Below are 21,272 nucleotides of genomic sequence, written 5' to 3' on the forward strand. Positions count from 1 at the left end.
GCTGCAGTCACCTGAGCGCATGGCTAGGGCGGCGCAGCTTGCTCACAGGCTCTGGTAGAGGACTTACCTCCTTTCTACAGGGGCCTTTCCATAGTCTTCTGCAGAGTCCTCACTGCACAGTCGCTGGATACCCCTGAAGCAGGCCAGAGACCCCCACCCAAAAGACCCTTGCCATAATTAAGCAGTGTTTAATTATGTTCCCACTATGTTTGTAACATGTAAGTTCCTCTTCTTCAGACAGCTTTCTATCAGCAAAATCTTCTGCATGCAGAAGGCACTATGGTTGGTAGTTTCCTCTTTTTTGTAAATGCCAGGTTTGGAGAGGAAAAAAAAAACTTATGAAACCTCTGTCTAGAGGATGAATAAAACGTGCCTGTCATGTGAACCTCCTGCCCCCTCCCCTGGACATAAAGTTCAAAGAACTTTTGTACTCATTGTTCAGAGGAAGAATTCTTAGGTGCAAGCCACCTCTGAACCTGCAATCAATAAACCTGCTTCCTGAAAATTCTTCAGGTGTCCAGCTTCTTCTGTCCCGCTTCACCCCCAGAAAAGGAAATTTGTCAGAGAGCAAGTCAGGAAGAGCCATGTCTTGTATGACCTAACCTCAGAAGTCACCCAGCTTTACTTTTGCTGTATTCTATTTGCCTAATGGCCCAACTCTGATACAGTGTGGGAGGGGACCACAGGAGGGCGCCTTGAATACCCGGGAGGTAAGGATCAATGGGGGCCATCTTGAGGCCACCCCTGGTCACTGGAGGAGTAGTAGGTACTGTAGTACTGTACTGGGTACTGTAGTTAGAAGAAGGAACTTGTGTTGAACAAGAAGTAAGGTTGTCTGAAAAAGTGTATCAGTGGAGTCAAAGAGGGGATTAATGGACTGAGCTTGATACATTAAAAGGTATGGGGTGTAGACAGAAGAGGGCCAGTGAGGTCCTCTTCCACACATCTATAGATTCCCTGGAGCGGAGCAGGAAAGGCAGAGTGGGAATTATCTCTTTGTTTCTTCTGAAGCAAATGTGCTTAACTGCACTCCATTGCTGACACTCGATTACCTTATGGCTTGCCACCCCCTCCCCTACTCTGAAGTCCTCTCCTGTCTCATTAATTAGCACCCAAAGTGGCCTTTGGAACTTGCTATTCTAACCCACTACTCTAGTAACTTAAAAGAATACTGTGAGCAACATCTTTCCCCTTTATCTTTCTTCAGTTGCCATTTGGGATTTAAATACAAATTCATCTACAACAGAAAGAACGGTATGTTTGTATTATTACTATAGATGTGTCAGTAGACAAGGAGGTTACTTCGTGTGCTTTTGAGCTTCACAAAAGTTATGTTTTTTTTGTGTATTACACCTTGGAATGGATGAATATACAGTAATTTATCATCCTATTTTGTAAATTGCATTCTAATTTTTGATATTACAAGGAATACCACAAAGAACACCTCTGTACTAATCTCTAGGCACTTTGTGAATTTTTTCCTGAGGTATATACCTAGGAGTCACCTTTCTGTTCTCCTCTACCAGGTTATCATGGTATGTGATAAACTCTTGATGAGGTGTGGGATACTAGATTTGGATATGGATACTGCCTGGTACAGAATTATGAAGGAACAGGGCTGTTTCAGGGTCTGGTTTTGATAACCCAAGTCACTTGGGAAAATAATTTTAACTTGAGCTAAAGTAGTGGATCACAGGCACAAGGAGAAAAGAGGCTGTGGTCAGCTTTCCATCACTATAACAAACACCTGAGATAATCGATTTATAAAGGGAAGAAGTTTATTTTGGCTCTCAGTTTTGGAGTTTCCAGTATGGGAAGCTCATTGCTTTTTGGGCTCTGATAGGACTTGAAGCAACACATCACCACAGCAGTGAGTAGTGAAGCAAAAACCACTCCCCTCATGGCTGGAAAGTGAAAGAGAAAAAGAAAGGGACAGGGCTAAGGTCACTACCACCCAGGGCATGCCCTCGAGGCCCTGAAGACCTCCCACCAGGCCCCACCCAACCTCTGGAAGGTTCCGTATCTCAATAGTTCCACTCTGAAAAGAAAGCTGTTAATACTTGGGAGTTTGGGGAACATTCCAGATCTAAACTATAGTAGTGGGTTTCTCCTTTGGTCTGATCAACTGAAAACCTTATTTCAACCTGGATTTAGGTAAGTTGGTAGAGGGAACTAACAGGAATAGAACAATTAAACGAAATTTGGGAAGAAGTTATTTGGTGGTTTAAGTCAGTGGTTTTTAAACAACATGTCCAGGGACCCCAGGGTTCCTGTGTAGCCTCCTCGAGGGCCCTTGAAGGTTTAAATGTGGACAATGGGCAGATGGCCGGGCTGTCCCACTCGGTTCACACATCAAACTTCTCTGTAAGATTTTGTTTCAAAAAACACTTTGGTAGCTCAATGCACATTTCAATCCATTTAAACACACACATGCCCAACAGGAAACAACAGACTGATGAGAGATATTTACTCATAAATTTTCCTAACAGGATGTAGTTTGCACTCTGAGATTTCCTTCCATGCCACTATTAAGAGGAAGCACTTAAATAAAGGCACTGCGTGTGTCACGTTCTCCAGAGCTGGAAGCAGTAATCCATATATTACCCAGCGTTCCACAGACACGCCTAACAGAGGGTATAAGTAGATGAAGAAGAACAGCAGGAAGGCATGAGACTACGGGCAGGCTGAGGAGCAAAGGTGCCGTACCCAGAAGCACCGAGTGCCGCCCTTCCACTGTTGAACACACCTTGAGTGATCCCAAGTCTCAATGGAGAATGATCTAATTCTGGGGAGACATCTCCTTTTCTCTGGAAAAAGTCTCTGGTGGGCCCCAGAGACTGAACAGGCCTGTGCAAATTGCATGGGGCACTCATGGGCCATACCACCTCTCCTGCACCAGCCAGGCAGCAGGCACCTGAAGCCAGCAGTCTGGTGGGCTGAGTTTCTCAAAATAAGAACACATAAAATATTGCTGCTTTTTGCATTCTCTGAATTTACAACCCAATGATATTGCCTCCCTTAGAGTAGTTTGGTTTTGAAATTGATACACAATAAAATCCTTTATCACATATAAAAAAAGTATGTAGTTTGTATTAATAGAAAATGGGTTTCTACAACCTTTTAACTAAATAATCATGAAAAAATCATGAACAAAAAACCTGAAAGATGCAAAATTATCATCCTTCTAGGAGCACCTTCCTGTCATGGTGACTTCAGGGAATCATCACACATACTTCAGACCCTCGGCTGTGGGGAGGAATGGGACCCTGGAGGCTGGAGAACCAAGCAGGACCAGATCAGGAGGGGCTTGTAAATGAGGTTAAGTCCTCTGGGCTCCACCTGGAGGGCAGAATGCAGGTAGTATCAAGAGGAAGGTTAAGTGAGTATCAAAACTTCTGCCAGATTTGAGATTCTCCTCTTTTAGAAATGCAGTATTTGTACAAAAATAAAATGAAATAAACAAAACAAAGATTGACTCAAAGGTCACATTTTACCATAAAAGAAAAAAATCCATCTTTGATGGACTTCTAAAAGGAAAAAAATGGAAATGGTTGAGAATCTATAAATTGTTCAACTTCAGTTCTTTTGAGAATCTTTGAACTTCATTCTTTAAATATGTTCTACAGCGAAACATGCCAAAGCTTTGCAAATACCATTCATAGCATTTGTACTATAGCACAAGCAAAGAAACTTCTTTGCACTTAAAATGCAAATATTACCCACGATGATTGGAGTGTTTTCTTCTCTAAGTTTCTTTTCCCGAAAGTGATGGCGAAAGTGCTTTGTTTAACTTGACCTATCTTTCGCAACTCAGTTAATCATTTGACAGATTTTCTTCTGATGTTAATGGGCTAAGTGGCCAGACAGAAGTGGCAGATTTCTGTCATTTCAGCGACATGTGTAAGAGACACCTTTAGTAAAATCCATGTGTCCTTTTTCCCCTACCAAATTCAGTATGAAGGTGTAAGTAAATAGAACCTTATCAATGCAAAGCAAAGAATGTCAATGGGACCACATCTGATTTATAGAAATATGTTTGGGATGTGAACTCTATTTTAAGTAGAGTATATGTTACATACTGAGGTAGAAATTAGGAGTAAAATTTTTCTAATGAATATAAAAATTATAAAACCAAATTAAAAATCTTAAAGAAAGGGTTAGGCATATAGTTCAGTGGTAGAGAATTTGCCTAGTAGCCATGAAGCCCTGGGTTCAATCCCCAGTACCAAAAAAATAAAGTTAAAATTTTATTTAATTGTAAATTAATTGCTATACTCAGTTATTATAGGAAGCTTTGTCTTTCTTGAGCTGTAGTACCAAAATTCTAAAGTCTTCACACAAATACATTAACTTTTAAATACGGATATTCTGTGTCTAAATGAATGCAGATTTTGAAGGAGCAGTGGATGAATAGATGGGTATTGGAGGATATGCATTCCCTCCAAACTCCAGTGTTTGGTTGGTACTTAGCATCCTCAGCATAGTGTTCCACTGACAGTTTCAAGCTTTTCTCTACATAATGTTCAGCTTTCTGTCTAGACTGGGAAAGACCAAGCAACTATCCTTTGAACCCCTTTTGCAGATCTCAGTTATCCTTAGACCATTTCCAGCATCAATGACAGTACCACCTTTAAGTCTTCTCTCAAAGAGACAATCTTATGACACTTGATTCATTCAGAACTCTTCTAAAATCATCTCAGATTGAAACTGAATCAAGGTAGGTCTTCATCACTATCAGGAACAAGTGGGATCGACTGGACACCTGCTAAAAATCAGGAAACAACATCAGAGCAATTGCTCTAGTCTAGAGAAGAAGGGCTAAAGGTGGCTTCCTGGTTTCTAGCACTCAGCTGGTCTTCATAGGGCTAAACTCTCACTATAGAGTCTTTTTATTTGTATTAATAGAATTAAGTCCCCTGAGTATAAGTTGCTATAAAGTACCTTCTATCTTTAGTGTTTTCGTTTCAATTTTAGTTTTCTTCCTCAGAGATACCCTCTTTCAGAATTAATAATTAACCATAAAACTAATTTATCCAAATTCTTTAAACTCCGTTTATTTAAAAGGAAAGTAGCTTCAAGCAGTTTGAGTCCATGGTTTAAACCACCTCTAGCCATGGGCCTTTTGGAAATACTTTGTCTTTTAATCTTCCTGGAGAAAAGTTGGGGTCAGGAACAAACGTAAGTAAGACAAATCATCTTCATTTCATAATGTATCTTAGTAGTGATGAGTGAAAAAGTAAGTTCAACAGATTGTGTTAATTTGAAAATAATTTCTCCTGAGAGAACCAAATGAATAGTCTCAGTTCTAGATGAGAAAGTCATAGAAGCATTTTGATTTGATGAGTGGCTAATAAAGCGACAGATTTTATAAGATTATTTATAAAAAATTGACATAAATGAATATTCAAATTCCTCTTCAAAATAGGCACAAAGTAAACTCAGGATAATAACTGTCTTGGCATTTATTGCTTATTTGTATTTGGTGCTTAGTTTTCTTTGTTTTTGATGGACTATACACAGCTAAACCAGAGTTACTTGGTAGTTAATTCTAATACTGTGATTTGAAAATTTATTGTTGCAATTAACTTCTACATTCGTGAGTTAATTCTTCACAATTTTTAGTGATATTGAGATCATATGCATTTTAAACTATGTCTTATTAATGGTGATTTCATATCTAGACACAATATTTGAATCCTGAAAAGTAACTGGGTATTGTCTAATGGAACCAACTCATTTCATATGTGAAGGTAAGTCCAGATATGGCAAGTGATTGACCAAAGGTCACACTGCTAGAGAGAGACAGAGGCAGGACTTTAATTCATGTCTTTTCCTTATCACTTCAATTTTTCCATTTTATCAAAATTTCCCATATAAATATATTAAATATATTATAAATACAAATGCTTAGGCTGTCATAAATTTATAGCATCTTCCCATCTCTAGTCTGAGATTTTATCACATGGCCACAATCACCCCATTACCTTAGTTTTTGTTACTTTTTAATGTTTTTTAATTTCTTTGTGCATTATTGTTATAGGTAATACTGTGTCTCATTTTGACATATTCATAAATGTATATAACAGTTTTCTCTATTTCAATTGCAAGTACAACCTCCTTCCCTCTCCTCCTTCCTCCCCTGTTCCCCTTCCTCTGCTTTATTGGTTTTCTATTTATCTATTTTTTAATTGATGCATTATATTTGTATATATATTTATTTTTTCATTTTTGAGATAATGAGTTGAAGTTTATAGAAATTGGTATTAGTTGACTTCACATTGATGTCAGAACTAGGGCTAGACACTAGGGTCTCAAGATTTTTATTCAAGGACATTCTGAATTCTCCCCTACTACCTTGCCTTGCCCTTAATAAAAAGCACTTCCTTACTTGTTCTGAAAAAGTGATAATCGATCACTTTAATTGATTGAACAACTGTTTATTAAGCACCTAGCACGTGATAGCACTGAGGGTATAGCAGATGAGAAAAGATGATTCCTAGAGCTTGCTTCTCATGGGAGAAGCAAATGACAAATGAACGAATCAATGAAGGAAGGAATAAATGAGGACAGGTAGTTACTAGTATCATAAAGTAAAAATAAAGGAAAGTAAGAAGATAAGGAAATGATGGAACACTATTTAAAAGTGTGAGCAGGAGAGTTCTCTTAAGGAGGTGACACTCTAGCAGATGTTGAAGAAGTGAGGGAAGAACCCGTGTGATCAGCTGGGAAAACATTCTAGGTAGAGGCTGAAGAAGCATTCTTGCCTCTGAAAGCTCAGCAGCCTGATCCTCTATAGCTGTTGAAAGAAAATTAAAATATGAAATTCATCATATGGATAGATCATAATATCAGTACATCAATACGGACCAAAACTTGTATGAACCCAGTTCATACAACTGGGGACTGAACCAAGGAACGGAGTTATGTCCCAGTCCTTCTTGTTTTTCATTTTGAGACAGCGTCTTGCTATAAATTGTCTAGGCAGGCCTCAAACTTGTAATCCTTCTTCCTCAGCCTCCCAAATAGCAGGAATTCCAGGTGTGGGCCTCCTAAGAGCTTCTAGGTACTGAATACACAATGTCTCACCACTACCACCAAAAAGACAACTCAAAACAATACAAAATGAAAAGTGACAAGTTTCTAAGAAAACAAATTAAAATAGCTTTTTATCTCCAAATGTTCTGATTGCAAAAGTCTTCCAAACATTGGAGAATATCATGCTAAGTTAAGCAAGCCAATCCCAAAAAACCAAAGGCCGAATGTTTTCCCTGATAAGTGGATGATGATACATAATGGGGGTGGGGGGGCTGGGGGTAAGAGAAGAATGGAGGAACTTTGGATTACATAGAGGGAAATGAGATGGGGGAGACAGTGGGGGTATGAAAGATGGTGGAATGAGACAGACATCATTACCCTACGTACACGTGTGATTACATGAATGGTGTGAATCTACGTCGTGCACAGCCACAGAATTGAAGTTGTACCCCATTTGTGTACAATGAATCAAAATACACCCTGTAAAGATAAAAAATTTAAAATAAAATAATGTGAGTAGGAAAAAAGTCTTAAGTTCTGTTTAGGCTGGCTGTTGAAAATGCAAATTCTGGAAAAGGGCTTCTCAGATTCAATTCTTAATTCTATAACTTTGTGATCTTAACCAAGCTAATAAGCAACTTGCTCATCTTAAAATGGGTGCAATAATAAGACTGTCCTCACCAAATAGTTATAACAACACAACGATAGATAGAATGTGGTAAGTAATAATTTAATATATATAATGAGTAATATACACTATATAATGGGTAATAATATATAATGTATAAGGATACACACACACAGTTTGGGATGGTGCCTAGCACACAGGGAGACTTCAATAAATATCTTATTACCGTTTCTTATTTCCTGCAGTCCCCTGCTAAGCAAATGACTGAGATGATTGGCTGGTGGTTGGAAGTCTGGAGATTTTTAAATCTACCTATAATTGGCTCCAAATTAGTTATGTAGAGAACTTCTTGTACTTTAAAGGAATTATTTACTGCTAAACTAATTTTGTTACTATAGACTTGTTGATCTTTAAAGACTTTTTAAAAATATCAGCTGTTGGTAGGAGCCTGAGGTAATTCTGCCCAGTGGGGTGATGGGTGCATCCCAAGTCTGTGGGAACACTTCAATCAGTCAATCACTAGGCCCTTTTGGATTGATAGGTACTTCTTATGCAGTTCTCACTATTCAAATTAGATACTCAAGTGATATGTAATTAATAATCTAGTTTATATGTGAAAGTTTCTATTTAATAAGACAATGAAAAATCATATTTTAAAACTTGAGTTTCAAAAGTTTGTATAGCTCACTTCTATTCCTATATAAAATGCATAAAAATAAAATTGAGACAAACTATGATTGGAACAATGCTTGTAACCTTGACCTCAATTATACACATACAACAGAGACCAGAATGTAAACTTTTACTTCATTTACTTATAAGTCACGTGTCCTTGATCAAATCAACCTCTGATCACATGTAAAACAGGAATAGCAATAGTACCTACAGTACCCCTAGCTTGCAAAGATGAAAAGAGTTCCAGGGAAGTGCTAACGTGCTCTGACATCACTGCCCAAGTGCTGCCATTGTGATTATTGTCATGATTGTTATTACTGTGACCTCATGGGGCTCCATCACTGCTGCCAGATACCTCCTCCAGCTCACCTGCATTCTCTCTCTGTCTTTATCCCCTCACTAGAGAGACATATTTCTACGATTAGTTCTTTGAACTAACTTGGTGAAATTGGTGGATCTTATTCTTTATTGAGTACTAAGTAGGCTGGGTGCTGCCATATACATGATCTTATTTAACCCTGACCACAGCCTGGTTAAAAAACAAACAAAACCCAATATCTTAACGGACATACTCTTTTTGCTTCAGGCAAGTTTAGTGACTTTACCTCGATCATTCAGCCAGCAGATGGCAGAGCTGAAATTCAGTGTCTAGCGCCTGTATTTCTTCTTTCTTCAATGGGAGAAAGAGGAAGGAAGGAAGAAGAAAGGGGGAGAGAGGGAGGGAGGAAAGGAGGAAGGAGGAAGAAAAGCAAGTCCCCATTTGTATGTTGCAGTGAACACCCTCGAGTTCTCCCTGGCTGCTATTATTACCTTTCTAAACATAAACCAAATTCCCAGTTCCATTTCCCAGGTCTTTATTCTTGGAAACTATGCTGAAATTATCAAAGTTCACAAAATAAATTTTGATTTTAAAATATCATTTAACTTGAAATATGTCTATTTCAAGTTGAGTCTCACAAGTGAGAAAAAATATAAGAACAGATGTCACATAAAGATACTGAACCTTTTATGTTTCAACAGCTATGTCATTTCAGCACCGAAAGTATTTCATGTGGGAGCATCAGAAAATATTGTAATTCAAGTTTATGGATACACCGAAGCATTTGATGCAACAGTCTCTGTTAAAAGCTATCCTGATAAAAAAATTAGTTACTCTTCAAGCTATGTTATTTTAAGTCCACAAAATAAATTCCAAAGCTCTACAATTTTAACCGTATGTATTTATCCTTCATTTTCTTTATATATACAGAATATTTCGGATAAAATGTGTACAATATTTGAGTATTGATAAACTTAAGATTTGACCATTTGTGCCATGCTACCCCTCTGTAATTATTAGATGATTATTGGTTGCTAATGATAATATGACTGAAACATAAAAATCTAAACAGAAGAATTGTGTAAGATGCAATTATTTGGTAAGGAATTGAAAATCCTTTTTTGCTATGAAATTATCATGCAAATATACAGAAGAATATGAATATGAATGTCGATCTGTAGTACTTTGCTCACAAACATCCATGGATGCTATTGAATGTATGTTTATCTAAACTCCAATATTCTAAAATCCCCAAAGTCATAAACTATTGACTACCAAAACAAATAGCTCTCACTGACAACCCATGGTATATAGAAAGATCAATCTTGATCAACCAACTTCTTCTATTAAGACATGCATGGATTAGAGACATGCTTGCAAGTCATTTGTTATTTAAAATTATGATACTTAAAAAAGAACCAGAAAAATCAAAGAATTATCAAAGTTGGAAGGGGCTCTAGGGCTCATTGAGACCTGTGTTTATCTAAAGTGAGTTCTTAATAAAGAAATTAAAAATTGAGCACGTTTGAGGCTCTGGGTTCAATCCTCAGTACCACATAAAAATTTTTTTAAACAATATAAATGTATTGTGTCCATCTACAACCAAAAAATATTCAAAAAGAATTAAAAAATTGAAATTTTATGAAAACTTCAAGTTAGAATCATATTGATTGTTAATATTTTGGAATCAGTTCTACAATTGTTTTGATTTTTAATTATGTGAAGTCATAAGCATAAGAATATTACAGCTAATATTAGGTTGGATATATTTAAGACACTGTAAATGATTTTCATTATACTACAAATAATAAAATGTCAACATCAAGAGTCTTTCATATATATAATCCTTTAAAAGTCATGTATTTATTACTCACATTTAAGCAACACCTATCTAAATAAACTGTGACCAATATAAGAATTCTGTCATTAGTTTTGGATGGCAAGTATTCTAATCTCAACAAATACTTGCACTTATCAGGTTTATTAAGAATTAAAATTTATCCCCCACAGGTGTTGTTTTCAGTAGGCACTCTCTCATTTCATAAAATGCAAGGTTGCCACTAGCCACCTGTGGTGCTCACCTTTAAATTTAAATCACTAGCTGTGCTATTGAACAGTCTGTTGAAAACGGAGATGAAGGCGAGGGAATCTAAAAATCAATGTTTCTGAAGCATTTAATTTTAGCTTAACATTCTAATGTATCTTTCTTTGCCAATTGGGTGTTGTGCCACTATCTTCTAAGGACAAGTCCACTGAACCAAGTTCAAATTTTATTTATTACAGGTTACACCTTTAATGAATTATGTGTGTTCTGTAGTGTTTCTTAAGAAAGAAATTAGGATGCTTGCAAAATAATCTGAGCGCAGAATTCTACAGATTTTTACTATGAGTTCAAAATTGCTACAATAATCTCAAATATGTAGTTCTATAGCTCTTGGTTTTAGTATTAATTTTCACCCCAGGTTTTAATTCCTGATTTTCTGAGAAACACTTTTCTTCCTGTATTACATATTTTTGTGTAAAATTTGCACATCATTGAATGCAAAGGGGATCAGCATAAGTACATGCTCAGATTGGGAAGCATGCACGGTGGCCCCTGGAGCAGCAGTGGGTGATGGGCACAGTGTGCCCAGCATGAGCCAGGCTGCCACAGAGGCAGTGGAGAGCAGGGATCATGCTGGGAGCTGACCAAGCAGCTTCTCACAAGTTCTGTGGCAGGGCTGCCTTAAGAGTGTGCCAAACTTAGCAAGCATGGAAGCCAGAAGACTGTCAGTTCTTAAAGTTGGCGATGATAGTTGACACTGAAGGGCTTTGGGCAAATTTGATGGACTACTCTGGCTCCTGTACCACTTCACAAATGGTGAGATGCGCACGCTCATTTTCGGTTTTAATGAGAGTGCTGTGGTGTTGAGAAAGTCAACACGTCTTAGAACCCTAGAATTACTTTTCTCTTCTGCATCAACGTTTTCTTTTACAGATACAACCCAAACAGCTGCCTGGAGGTCTAGACTCTGTTTCACATGTGTATTTGGAAGTCGTTTCCAAGCATTTTTCAAAATCGAAAAAAATGCCGATAAGCTATGACAACGGCTATCTCTTCATTCATACAGACAAACCTGTGTACACTCCACACCAGTCAGGTAGAGTGCAAGATGCTTCCTTCTCTGGGGAAAATTGATGCTGTATTGTAGAATTTTTTAACATCTGAAATTTCAAAGAGCTTCTACCTGAGAAAAAGTCTGTTAAAGACTCTGTTCTTCTGGTTGAGGGGAAAGGCAGAAGAGCTAGTCAAACCCTGATGGAGGAGTGCCTGGATTTAGTCTCACTGGACCAAAAGTTCAACCAGAAAGGCACCACGCTGCCCACAGGGTCACGTGTGCAAAGCCTTCCCTTCCCCACCTCTCCTCCTCTCCATCCTGCCTTTGAGCACTTCAGAGACAGGGTCATGAGATGTCTGTGGAGAAGGGGAGCCTCTGACATTTTATTAGTGATAGTTTTGGGAAAGGACAGAGTAAAGGGGGCAGAACCAGCAGGTTTCATTGAAAAGCTTGGCGCACTGTGGGCACTTGCTAAATGCTGGTGGGCGTGGACGCAAACAGTGAGGTGGGGTGGCCACTACCTTTTCCGCAGGGGCACCTGTTACAATCCACTCATGTTGGAAGGGCCCAGAGAGGCTGGGGAGATTGCCATCATCTTAGACAGAATGTCCTTGCAGGAACAGAACCTTCTCCTGCCCCTTGACAATGACTTGGTCAGCAAGGCAACAGTCTCTGCCCACAAAGGTCCTTTTAAGCGGGATCACACCTAGAAAGGAGCACAACCTCGCCCTTTCTCCTTCCTGTGTCAATGATGCTCCTGACTGGGTGCTGTTCACGGCCTACCTCTTAGGGTCAGGAGTCACGTCCAGTAAGAACTTAGCCTAACGTCCAATGTCTAGGACCTTCCATGGCCACCAGTGCCTTCCTGAAGAGCTCCTCATTACTCACTTCTCTACCAGGGCTTTAACGTAAGAAGGCCAAGGAGCCTGTGTATTGTAGTCACGGAGATGAGAGCACTTCCTCTAAACAGCGCCCCATTCGTGAGAGGAGCGTGTGTAGGGGTAGAAGCAGACTCTGGAGCCAGATTTCCTGGGCTCAAATCCCGGCTTGGGCTGTTATTGCCTGTATGACTGTGTGAATAGACTCTCAGATCCCCATTTTCCTCATCTGTAAAATAAAATTAATAACACAATGTACTTCTTAGAGTTGTGGGAACTAAGCGAATTCATAGGTGTAAAGCACTAAGACAGTGCCCAGCACAGTAGACACTAGTGCTTACCATTATTATCTAAGCTTATTTACGCAGAAGAAAAAGAATTACTTGAAAATAATTTTTAAATATTTTTTTTAAAAATTGATGAAATCTTGGTGTGTGTAGCTCTAATATCCTGATTGACATATTTAATCTGAAGATCCACAAGGGACTTTCAGTATAAGCTTCCCAGGATAAAGGCTTAAGTCTCAAGGCTTTATAGGTCAAGGGACTGTAGAATAAGGGCTAAAATCCTTCAGTTCTCTGCAGCCTGTGACCTGCGTCTTTTCCAGCTTCCTCACCTTTCCCGTGCCCCTCAGCTGAGGACACGGGACAAACACAAGCCACGCTGTCCTCATTTCAGTTGCTTCTTCGCTCCATTTTCTCATTCATGTCCAGGCCTGTGTAACGTGCTGTTCCCTCTGCATGGTCCGTTCCTGCCCTTCTGTGCCTGGCTGGTCTGTTCCACCCTTTCCTGAATTTTACATATAATTACATTTACCCCTCTCCTCCTCCCCATAGAAGACACCTATGTCTTGCTTATTTCACAGCTGCATCTTACTGCTTAGCACAGTGCCTGGCACCTAGAAGGCATTTGATATTTTTTTTGAAAATTAATAACCATATCTTCAGTACAAAGATTTAATTCTTGCCTCTGATACCCCATTGATTAATATTTGTCTTAAAACAAACTTGGTTAGAAACTCGATTAACAATAATCATAGAGATAACAATAAACATTTATCAATTCTTGTTATGTGCTGGGCTGTGAAAAGCGTTGTCTTTTGTAGTTCTCTCAGCAACACTAGGAGGAGATCCTGGAGTGTTCCTTGTTTTTATCAAGGAGCTTAATCAGGCCTCAAGGGGTTAAGTGCCCTCCTCCAGGTCACACTAGAAGGTGGACCCAATGTTTTGAACTCCAGGGCCGGTGCTCTAGCTTTTGCAACATGCAGCCTCTGACATTCTCCTAGTGATGCTCAGACCCAGGCTGGTGTGTCCATAGACAGGCGATGATTCGAGGTGGCAGACAGGTGTAAAGCAGAGGAGAAAGAAGAAGGTGGCAAGACTTACTGAGTATGTTGCTTTTATCTTGTGGTCTTGGTAAAACTGATTTTAACATGGCTTCTTTATAGAGTTTTGCTTAATACTGACTCTCTAAATCATATTGGGCTTATGGTATCAATCCAGTTTTATTATGTGGGCAAACTTTGACCATGAAAACATTTGAGCCCCAGCTTTTGCTAGAGAAATTACAACATGCCTTTGAAAAGCACTTTCTCATTGTGTATCAGACAGCTAAACAAAGGCTTTTGTTCAAAAGTAGAGGTGCATTAATTGGCAGAAGTGAAAGGAAGACAATGAAAAGTTTGAGCCCCTGGCATTACTGTTTTAAACATGAGAAAATAATGGTAGCACTGGCTCACTCTGTAACAAAACCATATAATTCAAAACTTTTGTAAGCGCTCGTTTGAGGTCTTGTTGTGTTTTATAAGCAGAAAAGTATATAGATCTGAATCAAACTCCAAATTTTTCACTGAAATCTTTAACCATAATTTAAGACAATATTTTATGTTTCCTATAACCATATGGTAGATCTAGGTCACTATTCTGCTGCTCTGAGATTCTCGATAAATAACCTAAGTATAGATATAACTAATTTTGTACTCTGGGTGTGTTCCCCAAAAGTTGTATGGAAGCATATTTTAATAAAGTGAACTGTACTTTAAATTCATTGGAAGAAGGCACTCTTAGAAATCTCAGAGGAGTCACTTTAGAATAAAGAATATTTATAGACTCTGTCTTCAAAGTGAACTTACTTTCTTCTAAAAATGGATGGTTGTGTATAGATTTGTTTATTGAGGCATTTCAATGAGACTCTTTTTTCAGGATTTTTTTTTAAATATGAAAATAACCTTGTGTTTAGCAGAGCTTTTGATTATATTAATTTTCCTTACAGTAAAGGTTAGAGTTTATTCACTGAATGACGACTTGAAGCCAGCCAAAAGAGAAACTGTTTTAACTTTCATAGTAAGTATATAATTTATTCAAATAACACTAACTCATGTTTTTAAGACGGACATCCCATTCCATAACCCTGTCCTTACAGCACACTTAGTCATTCAGTGTCCCATAAAAATGGATATTAAACATCTACTGTGAGAATAACACTATAGACTTTTATGTGTATGCTATGGACATAAGCAGAAAGCTCAAAAAAATTAAATCTCTACACATTGAAAGATTTTGAGCTAAACCATTGAAGTACCTCCTTTGTGATTCCCTTTTTAAAGAACACCCAGCAATTACTAAGAATTAATTGAATATCTGTTATGTTTAAGATTTTTGATTTGCCTAATTTAAGATGAAGAATTATAACCATGGTGCTTACTTTTAAGTTACACAGAGTTTAATAACTAATATGGTAACGTGTGGAAATTTTTGCTAACTGATGGGGTGAGCAGCTATCATGCATTTGTGAGACATGATAAACATAACAGATGATGTGAAATAAGCTTGCAGGTTCTCACCTAGTTTGTGAGATTTTAACAGACTCTTGTGACTTTACCCAGTTTTCACACCCGTGATATTTTTGTAGGGATATAAAATACTGCCTTAGTCATAACTGCTCACTTATTAACATTAGGTGTAGGAGTGACAGTCCTCCACTGCAGGCTGTGGCACCTCTTCTACTCCAAAAACAATAAAACACTAGCAAAAAATCCTTATCAGAATGCAGGTAAAAAGAGGGGATATTACAGAACAAAACTACCCTAAATACAAACCAAACTAATTATGCATTAGAATAAATGACATGGGAGACAGGAGCTCCGAGAAGACAAAACAGCGTCACAGGGAGGGCTGACATAACCCTGTTTTGAAATGCAGGAGGCGGAGGAAACCTTGAACTGGGTCTTAATGAAAGGAACTGACATGGGTTCTTTTAAAAGAACAAAGGTCATCCTGTGTAAGAAACAGTGTGAATTAATCTCTGGGAGGAGGAAGAATTTTAAGCAGAGGTAGTAGTAAATAAACTGACTGCAGACTGATAGAATGTCTGGAAGAGAGCTAAGCAGAAGCAACCTCAGCTCTGCTGGAGAACAAACACCAGGGCTGTGGACTCAGGCTCCTTAGCCCACCGCTCCATGGTGGAACTTGAGTGAAGCAGAACCACTGAATGTCAGTCATCCCAGGCAAGAGCTTCCCCAGGGAGCAGATTGAGGAACTGATCGCAGAGCTGCAGGGAGCCGGTATGTGGGAAGTTGCCTGAAAAGAATACTAGGAAAGATCATCTTAGACGGATCATGTACAACCGATGATGGGATAAAGAACACCAGGGAAGAGAATTATCAATGTGTTGAGTGTCCATCTTCCACAGGATAGGCTTTTGTAATTAATGGTTACAATTTGTCATTGAAGAGAAAAAAGCTTAAAATTCCAACCATGAATTTCAGTCTGAGTAAATAGTGTAAGATTTCTAGTTAAGGTGCAACCAGACCTCGAAGTGTAGTTCAGAGACCCACAAACTTCATCCTAATAATTTGCTAAACCGAACACAGAATTAAGCATATGGGGAAGTTTTATGAGGATTTTCAAGTTTGTTCAGTAATTTTGAGGGTTCTAGAGGCTTAAAATGTCCACACTGCATGTTTAACAATTGTCTAGTTAATAAAATTCAGTTTCTAGAATATTTGCTTTGGAAATTTAATATGAACATACATAAAAAATAAATTTTGGCATTTCTAAAGCCTGCTAGGCTCACATTTGGTTTATCAGAGGCATCAGGGATACTTTGCCGTTGTTGCCCACACGTTGCTGCACTTCTTTTTTTAATTGTAAAATGAAGAGTGGAGCCTCTTCTAGATAATGAGGACAGATGAGAGAGGTTCCCAAACCAGGAAGGAAATGGCTTTAAATGAACTGTATGTACCTTTTATAACATTACATCGAATTTTGTTTTTCATATTTAATTTAAAAACAGGAGTATTTGTTGGCAAGTATTTCTGTGGGTCAAAGATCATACAGTTACTTGAAATTGTTAAAATGTGGTTTCTGTGCTTTGGGGGCTGCTGTGGTTGAGTATGTGCCCCAAGCCCAGGTGAGGCAGTGCTGGGAGGTGGGGTCAGGGGAGGGTTAGTTCAGAAGGCTCCGCCCTGATGAATGAATGAGGCCATTCTCAGGGGAGCTGGGCGGTTCTCTGGGAGAGGCTTTGTCTTCAGAGCAAACTCTCCCATGGGCTTCCTTGCCCCTCCCCTTGTTCACCATAGGAGGAAACAGGACCAGGGTCCCCCTAGATGCAGGCGCCATCCTCTTGGACCTCCCAGGCTCTAGAATAGTGACCCCAAATAAATCTCTGCTCTTCACCAATTGCCCAGTCTCAGATATTTTATGATAACTTCAGATAATAAACTAAGACAAGGGTGTTTGTTTTTATTCAAAGGATCCCCAAGGATCAGAAGTCGACATGGTAGAAGAAAATGATTATACTGGAATTATCTCTTTTCCGGACTTCAAGATTCCATCTAATCCTATGTATGTAAAAATATTACTTGATAAAGTTTTCCCTACACAGCTCATCAGGAACGCTTGACTGTGAACAGAGAAACAGTCAAATGGAGCCACCTAGTGTTGAGGAAGGGTGTCACAAATGTGGGGATGCAAAGTCTTCAGTCTTCTGAGAAGTTAGGATCAGTTCCTGGGGCGGGGGGAATCCCAGTACTAGAACCTGATCAGGCAAGTTGATAGACCTTGCAGGAGGCAGAAGCAGGAGAACTGGTTAAGCCCAGGAGATTGGGGCTATGGTGGGCTATGTAGTGAGACCCTGTCTCAAAAGGTAAAGACAAACAAAAAAATCTCATTGCATCTCATTCATTCTCTTTCCATACAGAAATAAAAATTGGGAAGAGACAAAAATAGTGCTTGGGCTTCCCTTTATCTAGAGCATCACCTCCGGCCTCTGAAGGAATCCAGTATGCTGTGGATTGAAGAGGCTGGCGTGGTGTCATTACTTTCCTGGGTGTTAGATAATCAGGTCCTCTGTAGTTTTTCTTTGCATAGACCAAAAGGTAGAGTCCAAGGGGTGGACATTTAAAGCCATTTTCTCATTGGTCCTCATGTGAAAGGACTTAAAGTCATGTCTTCACAGAATTCGATGTAATACATCTTTAGTGGACACATTCCTGGTCCTTATAAGTCACGATAGGAGGAGAGGTGCCCAATGGAAACCAAATATCCACAATCCCTGCTTTGAAGGAAATTAAAATACAAGAGGATGCATAAAACGGGGGCACCAAGAAATGGCTACATTGTAACTTTGAGGCACAATGATTTTATGGTCATTTTTACTCTGTCCTCTAGAAGGGAGTTTGCATTTAGTTCATAGGATTATCAATCTAAAAATTTAGATTGAAATCGGGGGATTTGAATAATTTCGATAATTTACAATGTGTCCCTTCTTGAATATGCTGCATGCCCTACAATACAGAATCAAGCCTATGATTTCACTGCCATTATCATGTCTCTGTCTTCATCTTGTGCTACTTTCCCCAGGGAAGATTATGTATCATGATCATGACCACGACTTTCCCAAGCCTCTCTTTAGTGTGTACTTCATCTTGTCCTTCATCAAGTGAGCTTCCTGTCACCTTTAGGCCTCAGAGAAAATGCTGCTTTTTAAAGAGGCCATGACCGGACATGCTCTATGGAGTCCTTCACTTTCTTTACTCTGTCTTCTCACCTTGTGTATTTTCTTCATGGCACCACAATATGGTGATTGTTTATTTGTTAATTGACTTGCCTTTTTTTCCCCACTAGATTGTAAACTCCTTGAGGGCAGGGCTCCTGTCCATATAGCTCACTGCTGTGTCTCAGGACTTCAACCTAATAGCCACTTGATAAATACTCATTGAGTTATGATGATGATGATAATCATAGGCATAACATTAACCTTGACTGACAACATAACCAATCTGCAGATAGGTGTTCTGTTTTTCATTTCACAAGTCAAGTAACTTGTACAATTAAACCTGGTAGTAAATGGAAAAGTGAGAATTTGAATTTTCTTCTATTTTTTCCAATTTTTTTTCTAGTGCTTAATCTACTGCTCAGTAAATATTTTTAAATGCATGTTGTTAATTAAACAGATACCGAGTAAAGAACTAAGCCTATAATTTTACCAATCTTTATTGATCTTATTATTTTTTACTACCTCTTTAAACACACCACACTTTGTCTCCAACCAGAATTTCATTTGTGTGAGGTATGAATTTTATCATCCAGCCAGGCTCGACCTATAGTGTATGTTTCCAGATATATTATTATGAAGTTTCAACTCTATTGTGAATCTTAGTGTTTTGCTAGCATAGTTAAGTTCCAGGATTAAATAAATTCTCAAGGTATCATCAGCTCTTCAAATCAAAGCTAATGAATCTATATTAAGATAAAATAGCCAGGCATGGTGGCGCACACCTGTAATCCCAGTAATTTGGGGAACTGAAACAGGACAATCACAAATTCAAGGTCAGTGTCAGCAACTTAGTGAGACCCTGTCTCAGTATAAAAAATTAAAAGTGCTAAGGTTGCAGTTCTGTTGTAGATCTAGAAAAATAACACAGTATATGAAAATCTAATTACTAAACAATTTTTATTGTCCTGAAAATGCTCAGTTTTTTTTTTTCAAATCTTGCACAAACAAAACGTTTATTTAGGCCACATGTAGGTGTATAAATATAACTTCTTTAAAATAGAAATGTGTTCAGTTTCCACTGTGTGAAAGAAAAGATGTGATAATGTGTAATTTTTAATATTTTGCTTCCACAGATATGGTGTGTGGACAATCAAAGCTAAATATAAAGAAGACTTTTCAACTGCTGGAACCACATACTTTGAAATTAAAGAATATGGTAATTTCTGACAATTAGAAGTTTACCACTAAAAATCAGGATTTTGCAGTAATTCTTTTCATTAGCGTGCCTCAAGTAAAATCATCCTAGATGAAGATGGGGACACCTGGTGGTGTGGCTTAGGACCTTTTGGCAGGGAGATAGCTGGTAGCGGGTATTGAATACCCAAGTAGGTTGCCCTGGTTCATCTTGAGCAAGTCACCAGCTTCTCCACCTGGGCTCTTCTTCATAGAGCTAGAGGAGACTCGTCCCCTAAAGAGCTTGGCTTGTTAAGGTCCTTTAGAGAATTATGATCGTAGGGGAAATAAACAATCAGAGTTGAGGAGAATGGAACCCAGGAAGATAAATGAGTCACTCAAGTCTCAGTCACTTAGTGACAGAGTAAAAATATCAGATTTCCTTACACCTAGTCCAGTACTTTGTCTTCCAGTTCATGGATCCCTAACATATCGATTTGTAAATTTAGGGTACTCTATTTGAAGTCAATCATATTAATGAACTAATGATTAACATATCAATAACTCTTTGCAGTTCTTGTAGTAGTTAACTAGAATATCTGTATGCTCCACTATCAGATTTAACTTTTTTTCTGCTTGAAGTCATTTTTTCATTTCCTCGGGAGATTCATAATGAGAGAGAGAAGGATAAATACGTAACAGGAAATTTTGACAAATAACAAGGAAAACAGTGACAAAAATTTATACTGAAAACTGAAAGACTACAGGCTGCCAGGGACACGGTGTTTGAACTGATCTCATTTCCTCCACATGCTCTGCTGCTGCCTGCGTGTGTGTAGAATTCACCCACTTTCTGTAGCCACCTGGTCACGTCATCACTAGGCTTCTCCATGACTGCAAAAGCCTCTCCATCGGCTGTCTGCTTCCAAGTCTTATTATTAGCCAAAAACAAAAACAAAAACACTTATTTCTCTGATGATGAAAATCAAAATCCTTATTGGGAACTGGCCCCAGCTCCTCCGCATCCTCACTTCAGTTCACTCCTGCGCTCCCTGACCTGCAGCACAGGGGGCTTTACACCGATGTTCTCTCTGCCTCCAACACTCTTCCCCTCCCTCCTGGACCAGCCAGCTCCTGCTCATGGCTCATGTCCAAGTCGAAAAGCCCTGTAGACAGGAAGCTTTCCTTGAACTCCATTCCCTGGGTGGGATCCCTGTATTCACATCCGTGCTCGTCACAGTAGCTTGGATATGGATCTGTGTAATTAGCTCCCTGTCCTATCTTTGCTGCTTGTTTGTGTCTGGCCTGGTCATCCGTGTGTACCTGCTGATAGACGTGTGCTCCTGCACGGGAAGCAGGTGTCTGCTGGAAGGCTGAAATCGTTCCCTGCCCTCCTATCCTGCAGACAGCACGCCCACCTTGGTCTCTGATGAACAGACTGCTTCATTCTGTTTCTCCCCTTCCTGTCT

At 38.9% G+C, this 21,272-nt stretch overlaps 1 protein-coding gene across 2 annotated transcripts in view; it reads left to right on the forward strand.

Moving 5' to 3' along the window:
* The first annotated feature begins 5,048 nt into the window (after positions 1-5,048).
* Positions 5,049-21,272, forward strand: part of LOC124964350 (complement C5) — a 99,127-nt gene continuing 82,903 nt past the window's right edge. The window contains exons 1-7 of one of the 2 annotated variants that reach the window (XM_047524470.1): positions 5,134-5,178; positions 5,682-5,750; positions 9,359-9,551; positions 11,635-11,797; positions 14,905-14,975; positions 17,386-17,477; positions 19,764-19,846. In XM_047524470.1, the coding sequence (XP_047380426.1) occupies positions 11,725-11,797; positions 14,905-14,975; positions 17,386-17,477; positions 19,764-19,846 (319 nt within the window). In that variant the 5' untranslated portion in view covers positions 5,134-5,178; positions 5,682-5,750; positions 9,359-9,551; positions 11,635-11,724. Of the gene's footprint in view, positions 5,179-5,681; positions 5,751-9,358; positions 9,552-11,634; positions 11,798-14,904; positions 14,976-17,385; positions 17,478-19,763; positions 19,847-21,272 lie in introns of both variants that reach the window. The other variant, XM_047524469.1, reaches the window with a different exon arrangement.

Source organism: Sciurus carolinensis, chromosome 14, assembly GCF_902686445.1.
Source record: "Sciurus carolinensis chromosome 14, mSciCar1.2, whole genome shotgun sequence".
NCBI classification, from domain to species: Eukaryota; Metazoa; Chordata; class Mammalia; order Rodentia; family Sciuridae; genus Sciurus; species Sciurus carolinensis.